The 22,953-nt window shown below is 35.5% G+C and overlaps 1 protein-coding gene across 1 annotated transcript in view; it reads left to right on the forward strand.

Moving 5' to 3' along the window:
- The window catches only part of fam189a1 (family with sequence similarity 189 member A1), a 209,511-nt gene that overhangs the window by 156,083 nt on the left and 30,475 nt on the right, over window positions 1-22,953 (forward strand). Inside the window, exons 3-4 of the mRNA XM_056461590.1 lie at window positions 1,104-1,214; window positions 13,044-13,175. Coding sequence (XP_056317565.1) covers window positions 1,104-1,214; window positions 13,044-13,175 — 243 coding nt within the window. The remainder of the gene's footprint in view (window positions 1-1,103; window positions 1,215-13,043; window positions 13,176-22,953) is intronic.

The following is a 22,953-nucleotide window of genomic DNA, read 5'->3' on the forward strand; positions in this document are numbered from 1 at the left end:
CACTGAGGAATTGTGGGAGAAGAAGTATATCAGCACCCAGAGAAAAATAGCCCAGTGCTCTGAAGTGCACTTGTGTTGTTCATTTATTCATGCGAGCTGTTAGGGGCCGTCTCTCGCAGTAATGAGAGCGGGCTCAGATGGCGGGATCAACGGTAATTGTTTTGCTTGGAGTTATTGATTATTGAGTGCTTTAATTATTAGCCACATCTGTTCTTTTCGCTTTGCCCATGGATGAATAGTTCGGATCAATCACGTTCGATCTTTTTACGCTCTTACGTCAAGTCCTCTGAAACAGTTGGTTTATTTTTTTGTTTTGATTATTTTTGTAAAATGACTCTCCGTTAAACTTGGAAACTAGAAAGGCTAAACACTGAAAAGTGAAGAAAGTGCACGAGAGAGAGAGAGAGAGAGAGAGAGAGAGAGAGAGAGAAAGAGAGAGAGAGCAATATACAAAATTCCCATTGTCATTAAAAACCTGGAAATATCTGATCATTTTAAAGTTGTGGAAAAAAAATGTAAAGATTATCTCGAGGTATTCAGTATTTATTCAAGTATATCATTTTCAAAATGTACTTTAAGAATATCCCTATACTTAAATTTTTATATATTAAGAGACTTTTCTCTCAATATAAGTAATATAATATAAGTGTAATTTGAAGTATATTTCAGAGAAGTACATAAAAAATAGACTGAAAATGTTCTTCCTTATTTCCATATCAAAAGAAGTGCACTAAAATGCTTTAACTGCTTTTTACATGTGTGTGATATGTATTAATAATTCACAGTGTTACTATTTTTACTATTTCATTATTGATCAAATAAATGCACTTTTGGTGAGCATAAAATAAACACACACAAACACACACAAACAAACTTCTCAAACCTAAACTTTTGTATTAAAGTGTACACATCTTAGAAAGGACTGGAAAAGGCATGTACTTTTGTTGACCAAAATATGTTGGAACCCTACATGTGGAAACATTCTGCAAAGGCAGTTTAATGAGGTGAAAAATTGCACCCCACTGTCTTTTTTGTTTATCAGGAGTCTTAATATACCCCCATAACCTCTGAAACTGACAGTCCGTTTCCTTTTTTCTCCACAGATAACTTTCTTCATGCTGTTGTCTGCTGTGTGTGTGATGCTGAACCTCGCAGGAGCCATCCTGTCCTGTCAGAATGCCCAGTTGGTCAACTCTCTGGAGGACTGTCAGCTGGTGAGAGCAGTGTCCTTAAACACATGCCTCAAATCACTTCTTTGTTGCAAGGGGAATCTTAAATGCAAAGGGAACCTTTTGTCCAAACTGAAAGCATCTTAGTCCTAAACCAGTGTTTTGTCATTCACTCAAAACTAGGAGTGTAACGGCACACAGAAGTCGGGATGTTCCCCAATGCTTGCCTTTTCTGTTTATTGTGAACAGGCAGAAATGTTTTGGCACAATCAGCTTCAGAAGTGAAGCTTCTTGTGTTGCGAATGTGTGAAATAAATATAATAAAACATACATATTATAATTAGGAGACATTAATTTTTCATTAAAGTTTAGGATACAATAAGCTTCAAATCTAAAATCTCTTTTATGGTAAATGCTAGCACGGGAGGTCCATCCATCTGTTAGGAAGCAGGTGCAGTGGACAACAGACTGGCTTATGTGTGCACGAGATGGGACAGTGTCTTATATTTTCATTGTTTTTCTATGTAAACGTGCTTGATTGACATGCATGACTGTTATAGACTCTATATGTTTTTGTGGCGCTTCGCACATAAGTGGCACATTTTTAAGGGTGCTTTAACACTAGGGGCCCTTTCAAACACCCGGCGCAAGGCGCGATGCAGTTGTTATTTGCTAGTTTTAGCTCGAAGCAAGTGTCATTTTGACGTTTTGCACCACGCTGTTTAAATAGCAAATGCATTTGCGCTCATATGTGCGCCCATAGGCGTTCTGGTCTAAAAACGGAGGCGTGTTAAGGCGCATTGCTGGCACGTTGCTATTTTGAGGAACTAAAATAGACCAGCTGAGAGAAGGTCTAAAGTCCAGCGCAAAGCGTGTTAGTTGTGCGCCTCCCTTACACATTGCGTTATACACACAGGATGTACAGCAATATGCAAATATCTTTACAAATGAAAAAGAATTAAAGGATTAAAATATTACAAAATTATTATTTTCTACATTAATATAAAAACCACTGCCTTTATTCCTTCTTCATCTCAGGGGGCTTCATTCAGTTTATATTTATGAAAATTTGCTTTTGTATAATGTTATCATTATTAGCAGTATTATTTATTATATGCATATTTATATTTCTTTTATTAAAAACAAGCTTAGATTTGCCCACCTGTCAGGTTGGAGCATAGCATGTGTATTTGGATATAACTATTATTATTGTTCATTTATTCGTTTGCTGGAAATTAGAACTGAATTTAGAAATAGTTTTGAAACAAATCTTTGCACTTAACAAGTGAAATTAATTATGTAGGCTAATGGATGTCTGTGCATACAACCCGTTTCCTTATTCACGAAAGAGAGTGAAAGTGAAAGTAAAGAATGAGGAGGCTCATCTCTCATTCTCGCGCTGCAGATGCTCTGATTAACTGTTTTCTTAACTGTTTTGAAGTGTTTTTCCACTTACAAAGTCCGCCATGTAAATAGCAAATGCATCATGGCACGACGCAACTGACTCTTAAAGGGAATGCGAGATGAGACTCTGATTGGTTTATTCTCAAAATACACCTATAACCTTATTTAGAGAATAAGCTGAACCCTGTTACACCATGCGCCACGGCGCAAAGCACATTTTTCCGTTCTTAAAATAGCAAAAGTGGATTCTGGAGCCCTTAATGCTTTTGCGCATGGACTTTGCGCATAGATCGTCAAAATAGAGCCCTAGCCCTTTTGGTCTGCACGCCAGTCCATTTGATGTCAAAGTTCTATATGTTTAGCAAGTGTGAACGCTGCCTTCTGAGCTTGCTGCTAACTGAAGTGAAAAAGCAAAAGATTGGTGACAAAACCAAAATATTCAGTAAAAGCAGAATGACAGTGATGTCTTTCCATTTTCGTCTTTCCAATTTCGTGCCTTGGCTTTGTTACCGTCACCTAGCAACAGCTGTACCCAGCAAACAATTGAGTGTTTATTAGACGTCTAATAGACATCTAAACGTAGACAGCTTGGCTGAAACAAGGCTAAACTTGGGCTGTCAGTGAAAATCTAATAGATGTCTAATAGCCCAAAACTAGACTAGTCGTCAAATAGACAGATTAGACAGACTTTATATGTATAGTTATTCATTTCTGTTTATTTGATGACTAGCCTAGTATAGTCTATTAGATTTTGACTGACAGCCCAAATTTTGCCTTGTTTTAGCCAAGACGACTATGTTTAGACATCTATTAGACATCTTTTAAAACCAAAAAATGCTTGCTGGGTACACACAGCAGCAGCTTGATGATGCAAGTGTACCAGGGTTTAGAAGGAAAAAAGAAGGTGTGAACACAAACCGGTCGAAAGCAAGCTGAGACACCGTGTCAAGAATCATCAATGTCAGTCCCAAAGCAGTGGACCAATCAGAAAAAGTCTAAGATGGGGCAGGCATTGCAAGTTGGCATGACAGCTATTTTATTTGACAGAAACATGGCAGAGTAAATGGTTTGTTGCCAAATGCATTTATTAACATTTTGTGCAAAAACAGTATCAAATACATACAAAAATAAGTAATACACTGTTCTGCTTTTTCACAACTAAGAACCAATGAGCATAAATACAATCTAGTTATTAAATAAAACAGTAAATGTAAAAATAATAATAAAATAAATAAATATACAACAAAAGAGGGCGATGCGCTGGCGCAGTGAGTAACACGTTCAACTCACAGCAAGAAGGTCGCTGGTTCAAGCCTCAGCTGGGTCAGTTGGCGTTTCTGTGTGGAGTTTGCATGTTCTCCCCATGTTTACATGGGTTTCCTCCGGGTGCTTTGGTTTCCCCCACAAGTCCAAAGACATGTGGTATAGGTGAATTGGGTAAGCTAAATTGTACAAATTTGTACCTAAAAGGTCCATACTAATAACTCAGGGGTACATATTAGTACTTAAAAATTACAAAAGTGTTCCTCTTAAATTTTTTACTAATATATACTTTTGAGGTACCAATATAGACCCTTTAAATCCAAATGTGTACAGCTGGCGTACATTTCTGAGAGTGTAAGATGTTGCACTGCAGTGGTGTTTTTTGCCAAACTCCTGTGTCTGGCACATCTGGACTTACTGTATTCGTCGTTGGAGTACTGTAAATGAACCAAAACCTGATGCCTCTATTGTTCCGATTCAGGGTGAACACATGTACTATTACACCCCTACTCAAAACTAGCCTGTCACTAAAGAATCAATCCATTGAGCAATTACAGCTCCCAGGAGCATCATTCATTAACACCATGCCCTTGTCAAGATCTCAGTGAAATTAGCTAAGGCAGAGAGAATGAAAGTGTCTGCCGGGACCCATTTTTTACGTCCTGTAATATTCTGTGGGAGCAGAAATAAATATTAACACCCACCACCTTTGTCCTCATTTAAATGGGTGCCCGATCAGCTGCCGGGTGTTTCCAGCAAGAAAATCATAATCATCAACTGTCTGGGGAGAGATTCTCATATACTGTGACTGAACGTACCGAAATGGAGCGAATAGGAATCACAGTGCTAGTTAATTCACGAACATTAGCCACGCTAGTGCTAAATGTCCTGTCACGAGTTCACTTTGCCTTTGAGAGGAACAAATTCGTTGTTTAAATATGAGAATATGCAATGAATGCATCTTCATCTGAGCTTGTTTCATACTGTGGAACACTTGAAAAATTAAATGTCCCTATATACGCTTTAAATTTAGATCTAAAATAGGCTTTGTTGTTTTGTTTTATTATGGCGAATCATAATAGCTCTAAATGATTGTTTTTGATATTGAAGGATATCCCCAGTGAATGCCACAGTACGTCTGTGTGCTGCCCATTGTGCTCTTTGAATGAAGGCTTATAAAGGAGATTAATACAGCAGTCAGTCTTTGTTGTGCTTTCTATTGAGGTTGATTTATCAGCTCTACAGTGGGTCCAGGGTTTGCCCAGCATGGCATAACAGCTCAGCAAGGCTTCTCCCTTTTCTGTTATTCAGAACTGGACACCGCTCTGCAGCTCCAAGACCATTTATCTGCCTGGTGTGGAAGCACTAAATAATAACTAAATGATCAGATAGGTGGAAGTACAAGGCATGTGCACCATGACTAATTTCATTAATGTTTAAACAGAAATTTTAAAGCAGACAAGGTGGCCGAACACCAGATGGGAGGCACAGTGGCACAGGGCAGTTTACAATACAACCATAGATCAGAAAAGGTTGGAACATTAAGGAAAACGCAACAAAAAAAAAAAAAAAAAGAAAGGAGAGATTTCTACATTTACTTTGAATTGTATTACATGCAGACAATACAACAAACACTATTTAATGTGTTCTTAATGATTTTAATTGTTTGTTTGTTTGTTTTCAAAATAAATACATATTCCAATTTTGGTTCTTGCAACACATTTTAAAATAAGCTGGGACAGGAACAATTTAGGACTAGTAATCAGGTAAATTGGTTAAATAAGGATTTGAGGCAGGTAATGTCAACAGGGGATTGTAATTATGATTTGGTACAAAAGCAGCATCCATGAAAGGTCCTAGTCCTTTAGGAGCAATTTGGGCTGAGGATAGCCAGTTTGCCAACAGATATGTGAGAAAATGATTGAAATGTTTAAAAGCAATGTTCCTCAAAGAAAGATAGGAAGACATTTGAATCTTTCACATTCAACAGTGCGTAACATCATTAAAAGATTCAAGGAATCTGGAATCTGGATTGAATTTCAGTGCACAAAGGACAAGGGTGCTAGCCTAATCTGATCTACTGTGATCTCCGATCTCTCAGGCTGCACTGCATCAAGAATTGTCATTCATCTTTTAGCAATATCAGTACATGGACTCGGGACTACATAGGCAAACCTTTGTCAAGTACCAAAATACATAGTAACAACCACAAATGCCAGTTAAAACTGTGCTATGCCAAAAGGAAGCCCTATGTTAACAGTGTCCAGAAATGCCATTGACTTCTCTGGGCTCGGAGGCTTCTGGGATGAACCATCACACAGTGGAAACGTGTACTGTGGTGAGATGGATCAGTATTTCAGGTATTTTAAGGGAGAAATGGACACTCTCTGCTCCGGACTAAAGAAGAAAAGGATCATCCAGACTGTTATCAGCAACAAGTTCAAAAGCCAGGGTCTGTCATGGTATGGGGTTGAGCCAGTGCCCTTGGCAAAAGTAACTTGGTCTTCTTTGATGGCTTCATTAATGCTGACAAGTATATTTTGGAGCACAATATGCTGTCTTCTTTTCCAGGAACACACATGCATATTTCAACAAGACAATGCAAAACCACATTCTACACACATTACAAAGTCCTGGCTGCATAGAAAGAGGATACAGGTACTTGATTGGCCTGTCCCCAAAAAATCACAAGGAACACATTAAATAATGTTTGTTGTATTGTCTGCGATGAAATAGAAGTAAAAGTAAATTTAGAAATCACTACCTTCTTTTTTTAATTTGTGTTTTCCATACTGTCCCAACTTTTTCAGATTTTTTAAAGTTCTTTTTTTCAGTGATCTAGAATTTCTATAAACAGTTACCAATAACAAATATTTTAAAATGATATAGAAATAATCAGTTTAAAAAAACATTATTATTGTTTACTACTCTTGATATTATTATAGTAAATGGATATATATATCTGGCATGATTTACTCATCTTTTCTTCTGTTCTCTTTTAGACAAAGGATGATATTTTGAAGAATTTTAGAAACCTGTAACTATTGTCATGTATAGTACGAAAATTAAATGTTATGAAAGTGTATTTTTCTGGAAAATGCTTTTTGATTTAGGGAATTTTTCTTATTTGAACTATAAACAAGATAAAAGCTCTTAGTATGAAAAACATTTTTGTTCAGTGTACAGGTTTTAGATTCAGAAAGATCAAAATTTAGATTTTTTTTCGCCAACATTCTTCAAAATATCTTTTGTTCAACAGAACAAAAAAAAAAAACTTAAACTGTTTCGAAACAAGTCAAGAGTGAGTGAACAATGGCATTATATTCATTTTTGTTGTTTGTTCAGCTTGTTTATCATATATTAATGTCTGACCATGCATCTATAGAGCAAAATGTTAATGTGTATAAGCAATCTGTTTACAATAGATATAGATTTGCTTCCCAATATAGAAATACCTATTAAAAACAACTGAATTAATAGCTAGTGCAGAACCAGTATAGGCTGACTTCACTAAATCCACTGTATTTGAAATGATTGCTGGAGTTTACTGGAAGATCTCACAGTTATTAATTATTCTGCACCCATATCTCTATGTACATTAATCACCAGGTAATTCTTATTTGTTTGTTTCAAACACAATTAAACGCTTGGCTGGTTTTCAGGTTATGCATGAAGGCTCTGAATTCATTTCAGCTTCCTTTTATTATCAGTGATCTGTTGTGTTTGTGGCTTTCCACACAAGCTTCACCAGGCATATTCAAGCATTCAGGTTTTGTCATTCAATTATTATAAAAAATTTTTTGGGATTGCAGTATATGTTTATGTTCATTAAAGCTTGAATATTTGACTTCACAAAAAAATGCTGTTTAATATTTCCAAAATGAGTAACAGAGTCCATTATAAACTGAAGCCTTGCGTAATAGGCAGTCAGAATATATACTCTTTGGTGATAAAATAAAATAAAAACTTTCTTTATAAATAATGATCTGATGGGGTTTTTTTTTGTTTTGTTTTTGAAAGTGTCGATGGCTCTTTGAAACCGAACCTGAAAATGCATTAATGATTCATCCTACAAAGGCTTGAGCGGACACGTAATTATGCGCCATGAGTTCAATAGATTGAATGTGTCATGCAGATGAAATATTCAGAGGATTTCAATCATTTTGTCTACTGTGAGGAACTCACTGAGGTTGATATGAAATCATGCATTCATACAATCATATATAATTGATCCCACTCTTTTTCCCAGCAATCAAAAGCTTAAATTGTGACATTTTGTGGAATTAGGGCTGAGCGATCTGGACAAAAAAGTATCATGGCAATATTTTTTATATCAGTGTTTAGGCTAAATTTTTCTAATAAATCAAATCTCTTTTTCGTTCAAGTTTTGTGCTCTTGAGAGAAAGTTGTTGAAATTGTTTTCACAAAAACAATACAAGCACACAACGTGACAAAAGTCTTGTCGTGACAAAAGTCTTGTCGCCTATCCAAATTTTAGAAACATCAAATAATAACTTGACTTCTAGTTTGTCATTTGGTATCAGAAGTGGCTTATATGAAAGGCAAAATTACGCTTATTTTACCCAAGTAAAATATGAGCATGCCTAGATTTTTAATGATTTAATTAGGACCGTAAGGTCTGACTTTGCTTAGACAAAAGTCTTGTCACTTAACAGAATAATGTACAGTATAGAATATAAAGTCATGTTGCAGTGGAAAAATTTATATCGTGTGTTTATTGTGTGACTCCCATGAGCTTTGAGGACTGCATCCATACATTTCTGCAATGACTCAAATCACTTATTAATAAAGTCATCTGGAATGGCAAAGAAAGAGTTCTTGCAGGACTCCCAGTGTTCATCAAGATTCTTTGGATTCATCTTCAATGCCTCCTCCTTCATCTTACCCCACACATGCTCAATAATGTTCATATCTGTTGCTCTTACAACTGGGATCGACGACAAGACTTAATTACTTAAATATATAATTATTGAACGCATCGCAGTTTTTCTCAGAAAATACAGTATATTAAAGCAGGTCTTTCATACACTCCAACAAATCATTTCTCTCTGCTTGTTTAAACTACTAAGTTTAAATGATCTGAAGTAAACGTTTTAAGACAACTTATTTATTTCATGTTCAATACACTTAAATTTGTAAAAATTATAGATTTTATAGATTTGTGCTGGGACAACATGAAGAAATTGTGTGGAACCCAGAATTTAACACTTTAACAGTGTACACTGTGCACTCTCAAAAAAATAATTTTGCTGCTAGTTTTAACTACTTATTTAAAATGAGCTGAAACAACACAATTTTTTAGATTTTTTTGGGACAACTTAATAGTTTTATGTTCAATCCACTTAAATTTGTTAAATCAATTTAATAGATATGTGTTGGGACAACATAAATGAATTGTGTGGAACACAGCATTTTTTTTACTTTAAATGACAGAAAATATTATTTTACAAATTGTTTTGTACTTAAATTATCTAAATACTTGCATATTATTAAATATTATTACTGAAGTTAATATAATAAATAGATTGAAAGATTGCTGAAAAAAATCTGTCAAAAATCTTTAGTCGCAGATTCTGTGTGGGCCTAGTTATTCGATTTCATCATCCTCATATGAAGTTTTACTCACTCAACAGCATGGAGTTTTGTCTCATAAGATACTCATTTTAAAAATGAATAAGAATTAATAACACAAGGATTTTTCATTGCCCTCTTCTTTAAAAAAAGGCCTTCATAATCCTCCAGTAATTCTCCATAATTGAACAGAAACAAAACACCATCTTAATCACGTTGTCTTGGAAATATAACATTAAGAGGCCAGTGGCAGTTCTCACCTGGTGCTGTTATGATAATCCTGCACTTTCTCTATAGGTTCAGAGTCTTCATGAGTCTCTACTCCACCTGATTTAGGGATTAGCATGTTGGATTAAGCATCTCTCCTCTCTGTCTACTGAACACTCGCCTCCTCAGAGACTTGATCCTGCCATGACTGAAATATTAATGAAGTTGTTTCCTCAATTCAATTAACCCCTGCTTGCAAAGTTCACGCATTGCTTTTGTGCAATATGGGTCAAATGGCGACTTCGTTTCAGTCTAACACAAAAAGCATGTATAATTCAGGACCACCATGTGCGGGATTTATTAAGATCTTTCCTAACAAACATGTACGATTGGGCTAATGCTCATAGGCTCAGGAATATATAGGAAGCCGATTAACGTAACAATGTGGAAGACTTAATTAAATTCTCTGGCTTTTACAATACATAAAGCTTTTAGGGCTGGGTTATGAAATGATGACAATAGTTATGAATAAATGAAAGCCTTTGTCTAGCACTTAATCACTATACACGATAACACACGTTCGATAAATGTTAGATAATGTTTATGCTCTAAAGTGACACTTGTATTCGTTTACAGCCGTTTTGGTTTGTTTACATGCAGATTGGTCTCAGTCTTGCAAGCAGCATCAAAAAGAAGTGCTTGAATTTAGTGAAGAACACAAATGTCTGATTGATTTAGTTCAAAGCCTGATGAAACCATGTTGATGTTCTTAAAGCAAATAGGAGAAACACAGAACCATGAACCATCCAGTTAGAAGGCGATTTCAGGGATTTACAGTAGTACCAGTAACTGCAATGTTGTGTTGTGGCAGGATTGGGCCATCATTTCAAAAATGGAAGGTATAATAACCTTATACTTACATTTTTCTTTTGTCTGATCGTTTGTTTGTTCTTTTGTTTTTGCTAAGATTTTTGTTTTTGAGTTATGCCCTGGTTTTATTTTTAATCCTAACTTTTTAAATGTTCTTTGTACTTATAAACAGAAAGAAGAACAAAACTGACATTATGTAGAGTGTATTGCACTTTACACTCCTTTATAAACTTGTGTGGTTATTTTTTATATAAAAATAACAGTATTCACAAAAACTAAAATGAAGCATTATATGACAAGGATGTATAGCGAAACGTAGAACAGTCACGATCACCAGCGATCTAACTCTCATAGATCGCTCGAACATTCACACGGACTACGATCTTGTCTCCATACGAACTACAAGTCCTGTCATGCACCACAGACACACCCCTGTTCCAAGCCTCCTTTGATTAGACTCCCACAGCTGAAGCTGCTCATGTACTGATTACACTCACATATATACAGCTCACTTTGAATTTCTTATTGCTGAGTCTTGTTTTTTTATTCTGTAACATTGCAAAGCATTCCCTGGTATAGTTTCCATGTGTTCTGACCCTTGTTTTATTGTTTACCCTGTCTGCCGCCTGTACCAACCATCTGCCTGTTACCTTATGACGCCTCTGGATTTCCTTGTTTGTACCCGTTTGTGCCTGTTTTTTTATCATTGCGTGTCTGACCACAATTCTTAATAAAACCTGCATAAGGATCCTCACTCCGTTGTCACTCGACACCCTTGTGGTTACGAGAACACACCGGTTTTCCACGTAAACAATTAAAAAAACTATTGTCTGTTTGCTATTTGATTCTGCTACAAATTTCTTTTTTGTCTACTATGGTTAGCTCCCGATGCAGTTTCGCCTAACGTTATTTGTATGTGCAAATTCAAAATGTTAATCAAAGAGGCTTGCGCTTCTTCAACAACAGACTAAAACTGATCGTTCACCATAAAATCACTGGCCACTTCATTCTTATAGAACATTACATTGCAGTCAGTTACTAAAAACAGATGACAACTTGCATACCTGCACTGCAAGCGGCACTTTCTTCAAGTGAGATACAATCGGTGTATTTACTTCAGTGATGTGAAATTTGTGTATAAACTAGAGTCTATTTAAATTTGTAATAATTCTGCATTCATATACATTACATCAGGACAACCTCAACATGTCCAATAAAAAATTGCAGTGGACAAATTTATATTTTATAAAATTTCATACTCCCAGTATACTACACCTTTGTGTACACATTAATTTACAATGTTATCAGTGTAAACATGTTTTAAATGTGTTAAAGGATTGGATTATAATTACTGTAATTGTGGTTGTTATAGCATTTGTATTTCTCATGTGGTTCAACATCGCTGGTGTTTTTCAAACAATTATCAAAGAAACCACACATACAGTAGTTACGTTTCAGCATGGTAATGAGATCCCTATGATTATTATGACCTAAATATATGGCAGAATATTTAAATAACCTTTCAGAGATGTTACTGTTTTACTAAACATGAATTTATACCCATAGTTTTCTCATCAAAAACCTGATTTAAAGCAGTTGTCATAAATATTTATTATTTTACATATTGCGCATCATATGTATCAATTGTTCATCATGTTGACATGCATTTGAAATGTTCTGACTATTAAAAAGTAGTTTAAATTAACAGTTTGTTTTCAACAATTTTCACTCAGGAGTAAAAATCTGTATTTAAACTTTGACAATCATTGAGATCATCTGATATGAAATATTTTATAATGGTCATCTGTTTTGACAATGGCAGCATGACATGCACTATAGGTGAATTGGGTAAACAAAATTGGGCGTAGTGTGTGTATGTTTCCCAGTAATGGGTTGCGACTGGAAAGGTATCCGCTGCGTACAACATATGCTGGAATTATTGGTGATACATTCTGCTGTTACGATCCTTGATAAATAAGGGAGTAAGCCGAAGGAAAATGAATGAATGAATGAATGTTTGACCATATCACCCACACAGTAAATAAACGGCTACCGTTAGTAGTTACCAGAACTGAGGTAAAAGATAAGATAATATTATACTACATATGCTTTGAAAAAGGTATTTAAATTCAGGTAGTTTATTTCATCAATATGACCCTGTCTGCAAGCTGCCGGCTACACTTTTAGTAGCTGCCATTCATGCTAACTTTAGTTTAAATTCAAAAGCACCGAAGCAGCCAAAGAATTTATTGGACATACCTTAAAATCTTGTTTTGTTGACGATTTCTCAAGGGGAAATATGATCCGGCTTTTTCAGGCAGACAGAACACTCTATTTAACTTGTGCTGAACAAGTGTGATCGCTGTAACACGCTGGTGATGGAAGGAATTTAGCGTGTCACACTTGTCCCTGGCCTGCCCCATTTATGTGTTTGTGTTTTCACCTTGAGCAGACACACAATTTCATCGTCCATTTTATGCAGAAATAAAGATTTGACTTGCATGAAGCTGAAAACAGTTTGTTTCTGTCTCTCTGCAGATCAAGTTTGACAGTGACGGCGTGTGTGTGTGCTGTGAGCTCGAGCACCTGAGATCCACCTGTAATAATCTCGGAGATACGCTTAAACTCAATCCGCTGAGAGACTGCAACACCATACGCCTCCGCCTGAAGGTATCTGTCTCTGTCCTTGTTTATGTGATTTATGAGGACACAAATTTGTATAATGCCATTGATATAATGTAGGTATACATAGTTGAGGTGGTTTATGAGGATGTGCCTTGTGTCCTTATGCCTTCAAACTGTTTAAAATCATACTTAACGTGCTTCACATTCAAAATTTGCCACAGATTTCCTGTGAGGGTTGGGTTGATGGGTAGGCTTAGGATAGGGCCATATAATAAATGGTTTGTACATTATAAAGTTCTGGTGTTCACTATGTTGTGTGGACCAAATATTTCCTCAAGTGGAGTAATATTGACCTTTTTGTAGTTTTTTATTTGAGCCTCATGAAAAAAATGGTTAATAAATCATACAGATTGTATGTAAGTATTTTGAAAAATGTAAAACTGTAGAATGTTTTATGAGGGTTGAGTTTAAGGGACAGAATATACAGTCTTTACAGTGTAAAAAGCACTTTGAGAAGAGCCCTTGAACATGAAAACACAACATGTGGGTACGTGTGCTTGTGTGTTTGTGTGTGAACAGATACAGAGACCAGCCTTGGAATTGATTTCAAATCATTGTTAAAATAGCCAGCTAATTTTCTTTACACTCGTTAATAGCCTCATTTATCATTTTGATATTACATTATTAAGATTTTTTTTTAGCATTTTAATTAGACTTATTGATTGCTTGAGTTAATGAATATTGGATTAGACCAAGTAAATGAGGAAAATTAAATACATTAGACGTGTAAATGGTGATTGTTTTATCATTTTGATGATAAAATTGCTCAGTGTGAAAGCGTAGATATAAATTTGGAAGATATCTAATCGTATTTAATTAACCAGATAACACTGAACTACAAGGAATGAGAAAAACAATTCAGAATAAATCAAGATATAGAAAACAATGAACAAAAACAATGAAGAACAAGCTTGATTGGTATTCATTGTCTAAAAAGAAGAGGCTCTCTTTGGGACTGACTGTACCACTTATTCACTTACCACTTACTGTTCAAATAAATCTCTTGTGTTTACTAAGACTGCGTACCTTTGCTTTAAAATACAATAAAGACACTAATAATGTGCAGTGGTGCAAAGTTACAAATTACAAATACTCAAATTACTGTAATTGAGTAGTTTTTCTCAGGAATTGTAATTTACTAAGTAGTTTAAAAATCTGTATTTTTACTTTCACTTGAGTACATTTTTAGTGCAGTATCGATACTTTTACTCCTACTATTTTCATTCAAATTGCATCTCTACTTTATTTTTTCTTGTCTATGGAGATTGGCTGAAAAGAAAAATCAGTCCTGTCATTCCTGTCCAATCAAATCACACATAGAAACTAAATTGCATCCTTTTGAACAACCTTATGACTTTATAAAGGCAGCAAACTGTTTTGAAGCATTAAAAGTGTCCAAGAAGATGTACAAAATATTTATATGAAAAGACCCAGAGACTGTTTAGACTGCCCAAATGGCCTTAAATAGTCACCAAATGCACAACAGAATGTTATGTTTACACACATGCACAAATTGCAAGTAAACACATCAGCTGTTCGCAGTGTAATACTCACTACTCTTGAGTACTTTTGAAAGGGCTACTTTTTACTCTTAGTTTGAGTAATATTCACAACAGATACTTTTCAGTACTCTTTCCACCACTAATAATGTGCAATATAATTATTATATAAATAATGGTTTCTGCTTTCGGTACATTTCATAATGTTATTTATTACTGTCAAGATTAATTTTAAACTGTTATTACTACAGTCATAAGTGTCAGATGATTTTATTCAGTCATTCAAATACTCATTTGCTCAAGCAACATTTATAAATTACTTAATATTTTCTGTTAATTTTCACTGATTCATTTAATAATTAAGCATGGAATTGTATTTTTATTATACACAAACACACACACAAACACGCACATTATACTGTACAAACTATATACATAACATGAGATGAACTGAAATGTAGAATGGGATGGCTCAGTGGTTAGCACTGTCGCCTCACACTAAGAGGGTCACTAGTTTGAGCCCCGGCTGGGTTAGTTGGCATTTCTCTGAGAAGTTTGCATGTTCTCCACGTGTTCGCATGGGTTTCCTTCGGATGCTCCAGTTTCCCCCACAGTCCAAACACATGTGTAATAGATGTATTGAATAGGCTAAATTGGCCGTAGTGTGTGTGAATGTGATTGTGTATGGGTGTTTTCCAGTACTGGGTTGCAGCTGAAAGTGCATCTGCTGTTTAAAACATATACTGAATAACTTGGTGGTTCATTCCGCTGTGGCAAATCCTGATGAATAAAGGGACTAAGCTGAAGGAAAGTGAATGAGTGAAATGTAGACTTAAGGATTACATAAACAGACTGAATGAGAAAACAGAAATTGAAGGGACTGGCCTGTAGAGTACTTGGGGTATGTTTTGTTGTAGATTTCAGATACACGTCCTTCTATATAAGTCCCTAAACCCAACCAATAGTGTTTTTTTCTAAGCAAAAAGAAGAGAAAAGGGCACTGCAAGCACATAGTTTTGCTACTACATTGACAGTAAAACAAGCACATTGCTTATATCTCATATGTGGAACCACACTTCTCCGGATATGAACCTAAGCGTTCTGCACAACACGGTACAAAGTGTGCAATTGTATACACTGACCATGCCAGAAAAGTTGTGCATATGTGAGTTGATGTATAGACGAGGGAAACTACAAAGAAAGACTACTAAATAAGGCTATCATGATTGTCAGTGATGAGAGACATCCTTCATCAAACACCTTCTAATTGTTACCATCAGGTCATCAATATTGTTCCCAGATGTGTAAGAAATAGGAATAAATGATCATTTATACCCCAAGCAATTAAGTTTTTTAATTCCACCTCCCTCAGTAGCAGTTGATGGCCAGTAGACTGGATATTTAATTAGAGTAGGAATACCATGTTTTTATATGATTTATTTATATAAATGCCAAATGTGAAATGTCAGATGTCTCTATTTGAGCGTATGCTGCAAATTAAATTTCCCTGTGGCGACAAATAAAGTTAACTAACTCACTAACTAACTTATTCAACTACAGATCATAGACACTGTTAAGTCTTTTGTGGTATTTATTTAATGTCGTGCGAAGAACTGCATAAAAATAATCCTTCATTTGTCAGTAATATGACCCTGTAACTATCATTACTGCAAAAAGGAGCGAAAGTTGGCGCCATACTGTCCAGTAGTGTTCATTTTTCCTTGAAACTGCAGTCAAATGTATACTACTGTATATGCTGAAGTTCTTTTTTTTCCATTTTACAAAAATGTAGGACGAAGCACATATTTCTAATAAGCCTATGTTGCAGATATGAGTATTGAATTTTGGTGTTCTGTGGTATAAATGTGCAGGTTCAAACCCAGGTAGGATGACATATAGCTGCTTCAATCTTCGCTGGCACTCTTATACCCGTGGGCAAGCACTTAACCCTAAGTCACTGCAAGGGTATTGTGCCTACAGGAATGTTCTGGAAGTCACCTTGAATGAAAAGTGCCCGCTAAACGATAAGTGCATTTCAGTGTTATGAATATGATAGCGCTCATTTATTAAATGAACATGCTTGCATTACAGCCCTACAGTTTTAGTTTTTTGTTATTATATCATGATATTCTTACAGTACATAAAGAGGAAGAGATATTTTAAGCATTAATGTCTGTACTCTTGTTCTGGTATTTAGCTTTGAATGCTGTTTTTAAGCTCAGAATTTCTGCATTAAGGTTTTAAGGGATACATTTATAAAACAATCACACTTTTAGCCTGGAGAAGTATTTTTTGACTCTGTTCCCATGCACATTTACTGGCTTTCTCTAGGGATTTCTTCTTTTTCAAACACTTTCCCGTTTGAATTTTACAGGGCATTTGAACCATTTAGCAGAGCAAGAATTACACGCTCTTTCTGAAAACGTCTGCCTTATTGGACACGTCTCTTTGCGTGGCACTGTGGCTCTCTCTCCTAATATGCAGATGAGACTCAGTCATCATTAGTTATGCATCTTCAATTAGCGTCACCGCTGGTTTCTTTCCCAGTGTCTAAGCAATTCACTCATGCTAGCCATGATCTCTACATTTGGCAGGTTTTGAAGGGGGTTGATGTAATGTAAGGTTTCCACAAATTTGCTTGTACAAAGCATTTGCCGCTGTTCAAAAATTATTTTAAAAAAATACAACAACAACACTTCTTTGGCTTGCCCATTTTAAGGGGTAAAATAATAAATAAGCATTCAAAAAGATGAATGTTGTCATGTTTTAAACACTTTCCCCATAGTCCCTGCCTGAATTAAAAGCCAAATCAGTGTTGTGTTTGTATTATTTAAAGAACACCTGTAAGCCTTACTTATAAAATAAGATGAATGTGTCTGTAAAGTTTCAGCTCAAAATATCCATCATATAATTTATTATAGCCTCCAGAATCTGCCCATTTTGGTGTCTAAGTACAGTGTAGCTGTTTTTGTAGCCTGGGACTTTAAATGCAAATGAGCTGCTTCTCCCCACCCACCGTTCCCACATGCGTATCTGCATCTCCTGGATTACATCAGATAAACAGCAGTCAGTGATAGAGTAAGACTCGAATGAAGCTGACATACAGCTCATTAGCTGAAAATACCAATTAAGTTTATTTGATGTATTTGTGGTTGAGTTTATTCAAGCCTTTCTGAAATGATGAGGTTCACACAAATGCCATTTGCAGTACACACATATTAGTGTTTACTGACACCATGCGGCCATGGTGATTAAAGCGGTTAAGAATTACATATTGATTTTACTGTCTTGTTGGGAAAGATAATTAATCCCAGTTTCTTTGCAAAAATATGTTCTATTGACATGTGTATACGTGTTATTATAGAAACATGGTGCCTGTCAATCAATCGGTCGGTAGGGAAAACCACACTCCTACGTCACGTTGCAGTGGGTCTCAAAATCACTGGGATTTTGGTCCTAGTTTAACATCAGGAAATTTTTTTTAAAAATGAGACTTTGTTGGGATTATGTCACTCCAATATGATAGTGGACACACTATACCTACACACAGTTCTGTCCAAACAGCTTACAAAAGATGGTTTTCATCGTAGGTGCCCTTTAACTCTCATTTTCTTCAATGGCCTGACTTAGAATACACACAAAAAAATGAGTGAAGGTTTTTGGCGATTAAAAAAGGTAACAAATATATTTTTCTTACAAATATATATATTTACAGGTCCGTTTGACCTACATATTAATATGTATATTTTTTTATTATTATTAGTGATTAAATATGTATTTACCTGAATGCAAAAAATAATTCAAGTTTTTAGTTGGAGTTTGAAACATGTTTGTTTAGGTATTTTACTTTATTTATTTCTATATAGAATTCAATTGAATTATGTAGGCCCTTATAGACAGAAACCACAGAATGTTTGTTTGTTTATTTATTTACTCATTCATTCATTCATTCATTCATTCATTTTCTTTTCAGCTTAGTCCATTTATTAATCTGGGGTCGTTTGACCAGCAAATGTTTTATGCAACCTAGGCTCATTCTGAAAACGTACCTCTACAGACGTTTCTGGAGACCGCGAAATACGTCCGGGCGGCACGCTTTTCTGCAGTTTTTGTTTTCGCGAATCCTCGAGAGGCTGCTGTGTATGCTTTTTGAGATTTCAAATTTCTCTCGAGTGGTCAACTCCTCTTCGCGTCTCAAGTCCGCCGACGTACATGGCGAGCTAACGGGACAAACTGATTGCATCCGATCAATGATTGAATGTCGTCAATACGGAGGTAAGCGGTCAGCTGTTAAGCGCGAAAAAGAACGGCATCACACCACCCCGTAGCATTCGTTTAAAAAATGCAGCCATACATACCTCTGGCTACGTAATTCGCGGTCTCCAGAAACATTTTCAGAATGAGCCTGTGTTGGTTTTACGCAGCAGATGCCCTTCCAGCTGCAACCCATCACTGGGAAACGTCCATACACACTCATTCAGTACGGTCAATTTTAGCATACCCAATTCACTTAAACCACATGTCTCTGGACTTTTGGGGAAAACCCACACAAACACAGGGAGAACATGCAAACTCCACACAGAAATGCCAACTGATGCAGCTGAAGCTTGAACCAGTGACCTTCTTGCTGTGAGGCGATTGTGCTAACCACTGCGCCACCCCGTCACCCCTTATTTATTTATTTATTTATTATGCAGTCCCTATATTTTTTTTAACATGACGAGACAATAATCTAGTACACAATATATGTTTACAGTAAAGCAATTGAGAAAAAAACTCCTGAATAAACCTATATAATTATCAACATTTTTTTAAAAAATAGACTGAAATGAAAGTATGAGGGTTATTTTCTGATGCTGGACAATGTGCTAAAGCATAAAAATATATCTCACATAGAGATTCTTTAATATCTGACTGTTGATGGTTCATATGAAGCACTTACGAGGAGTTATGAAGCATCAAAAAGATTTATACATTTTAATGCTGTTATTGGTGTCTGAAGGTTTAATGTCCTTTCATGGCTATTCAGGTCAATGGAGACGGCTATAAAAGACCCTTGGTACAATTAACATTCTGACTCATTGGCATTCGCACCACTCGGCCTCCTCTGCATTAGGATCGTGGGCCATTATATCCCACTGTGTGTTTCATAATGACAGACTCATTTTCCTTTAGGGCTCATTTGAGGCATAATATCTTGAGGTATTTGTCTCATAATGACAGCCAGTGACAAGCGAGTACTATCACATCTGATGAAACAGACTGTAAGTAGTTTGCAGTCCAGAAACCATTCACATTACTGATTTAGACCAAAAACATTCATTCATTTATTTATCACAGATCGTCAATATTTAAGTAAAGAAATGGTAACATCAGCTATAAGAACTAAGTATTTTCAGAATATGAAGTGGTGAGAAGCAGGCATGCAGTTTCATCACTGTTAATTATGTTCAGCTCATCGTCAGGGCAATCATCTTTTACCCACTGTGAGTTTAATGTGTGAACTGAATGTGATGAGATAAAAACACTGCATGTTGTGAAATAAAGTCTAGAAAATCTCTGTTGAGATGTACATGCAGACCACAGGCGATAGCTAATGTTCTTTTGTGACTAGTGCAATTTGAATAATTAGCAAGCGATCCTTCTTTAATGATTTAGAAACATTCAATCTGAATAAGTCTGAAAGATTTAACCTAATTTATTCACTGAATTAGTGAGTAAATATCTGACAAACCTATTAAACTGCACTATTGGAAATAGACTGTTTTGAAAGCAAACATGCACATTAAAGAGCCCCTATTATCCATTAAAAAGGTCATATTTTGATTTTGGAGGTCTCCAACAACAGGATGATATGCATGCAAGGTCAAAAAACACTTTCATTGTCTTATGATATGCATTTATTTTTACCTAATTATCCCAACGACTCCCATATGACATGTTCAGCCAATCATTTCTTCCCAAACCCCTTCTTAGCGTGATGTTAATCTGCGCTGATTGGTCCGATGACCTAGTCTGTTCACCACGAGACAGAGAGAATCGCCCACCATGGCTTGTCAACAGTTTTGAAGAAGTCAGAGTGCAAAGTAAATGTGTGAGCCCAATGTAGGAGTGCATTAGAGTAATGCAGTTAAACACACCAGCATTATGCTCTATTCTTAACCATGACACACATTCAGTATTAATCCACACAGTAGCAAAAGCTGAACTATTTTGAAACTTGACCACCGCATGTGTGTAGGAACATCTGATGGTGGCCATAGCAACAACAAACAGCAGTGGATTGAGAGCTCACAAATGTATTTTAAATCCGTAAATAAAGCGGCACGCATTGCATTTTCAATGTGGCTTTAGATGCTATATGAGAATATAAAGAGTTAACCAGATACAGCACAAGCCGCGTGGAGTGATTACAAGTAACAAAACACAATTAAATACACATTTTGCAAGCAAGAGAAAACAAGGAAGCAACCATTTTAAACACACTTACTTACACTTGTGAAATGGAGGAAGAGGAAACTGATTTTGAAACTTTTTGTTTTGTTTTGTGCAGAGACATTTTTAAACGAAGGCAGGGAAAAATTTGTTTATAAAAAATACCCATGTACAGTTGAATCAGAATTATTAGCCCCCCTTTGATTTTTATTTTCTTTTTAAAATATTTTCCAAATAATTTTTAACAGAGCAAGGAAATTTTCACAGTATGTCTGATAATATTTTTCCTTCTGGAAAGTCTTGTTTATTTCGGCCTGAATAAAAGCCATTTTTAATTTGTATAAAAAAAACATTTTAAGATCAAACTTATTAGCCCCTTTAAGCTATATATATATATATATATATATATATATATATATATATATATATATATATATATATATATATATATATATATATATATATATATATATATATATTTATTTATTTTTTTTATTTTTTTTTTTTTCAATAGTCTACAGAACAAACCATCGTTAAACAATAACTTGCCTAATTACCGTAACCTGCCCAGTTAACCTAATTAACCTAGTTAAGCCTTTAAATGTCACTTTAAATGTCACTAGAAGTGTCTTGAAAAAAATCTAGTCAAATATTATTTACTGTCATCATGACAAAGATAAAATAAATCAGTTATTAGAAATGAGTTATTAAAACTATTATGTTTAGAAATGTGTTGAAAAAAATGTTCTCTCCGTTAAACAGAAATTGGGAAAAAATAAACAGGGGGGCTAATAATTCTGACTTCAACTGTAAGTGTGGACATGGCTTTAAACTACAGAAAGTTTAAGGTGTCCCCATTTTAACAGTTAGCCAAGTATAAGATGGTAAAAACAATTAACAACAACAACAAAAAACTACATTTCCAATTAGTTTGCCATTGCAACTTTGCTATTTCAACACACAAAACCCATTTCTGAGTCTCAGCAAGCCACAGATGCTCTAAAACATTTATTTATTAGTAATTTTAGACATTTGAATCATCTAAAGAACCTTTTCACTTTAAAGAACCATTTATAGAATGATGATAGATGTTAAACGTTCTTCATGAAACCATCAATGCCAAGAAACAACCCTAATTTTTAGTAGTGTATAGTTTTCATTTATAGTGTGAGTGGGCATTTGGAGACTTGTTTTTGTAGTGCTTTGTTGTCTGTGGTTGTATAGTTAAGAACAAGAGGTCATGGCCTGTTAGGGGGGGGGGGGGGGTTAGATGATTGTACAGTCATGTAGAAGTGGTTAGGCCTGTCCAGTCCTCTTAGGATGGTCTCCTTTCACATAAAGGGCTTGTGCACATTCAAGAATTCAGCATTTTCCTTGAGGACATCACTGGGTCACGTATATTCCACGTTGTCACAACGAGAGATCGGACAGGGCTCTGATAGCAGGTGTGTGTGATGGGTTGTCGTAAATACTGAATGTACCTAAATACTTACTCTTGATGACTCACTAGTGGTTTCACAATGAGCTCTGAAATGGTCAATTCTTCTATTGCCTCTCACCACTGTTCCTGCTTAGGCTAATACATTGTTAGATTATACACGTTAGGATTTCATTTTCAAAATCGAAAGGTTTTATGTAGCATTGTTTTTTTTTTTTTTTTTTCATTATTAATTAACAAATACATTCAATGTCACCACATAAATCACATTAACAACTCAATTAACCCTATTTATACCTAAAACTCAGCATTTCAAATCATATCTACTAACATTCCGAGCATAAAATCCGGGAGATTTTATCCAGGGGTGCGCGTGCAGAGCGGGGGAGGG

Source organism: Danio aesculapii, chromosome 7 (genome assembly GCF_903798145.1).
Source record: "Danio aesculapii chromosome 7, fDanAes4.1, whole genome shotgun sequence".
Classification (NCBI taxonomy): Eukaryota; Metazoa; Chordata; class Actinopteri; order Cypriniformes; family Danionidae; genus Danio; species Danio aesculapii.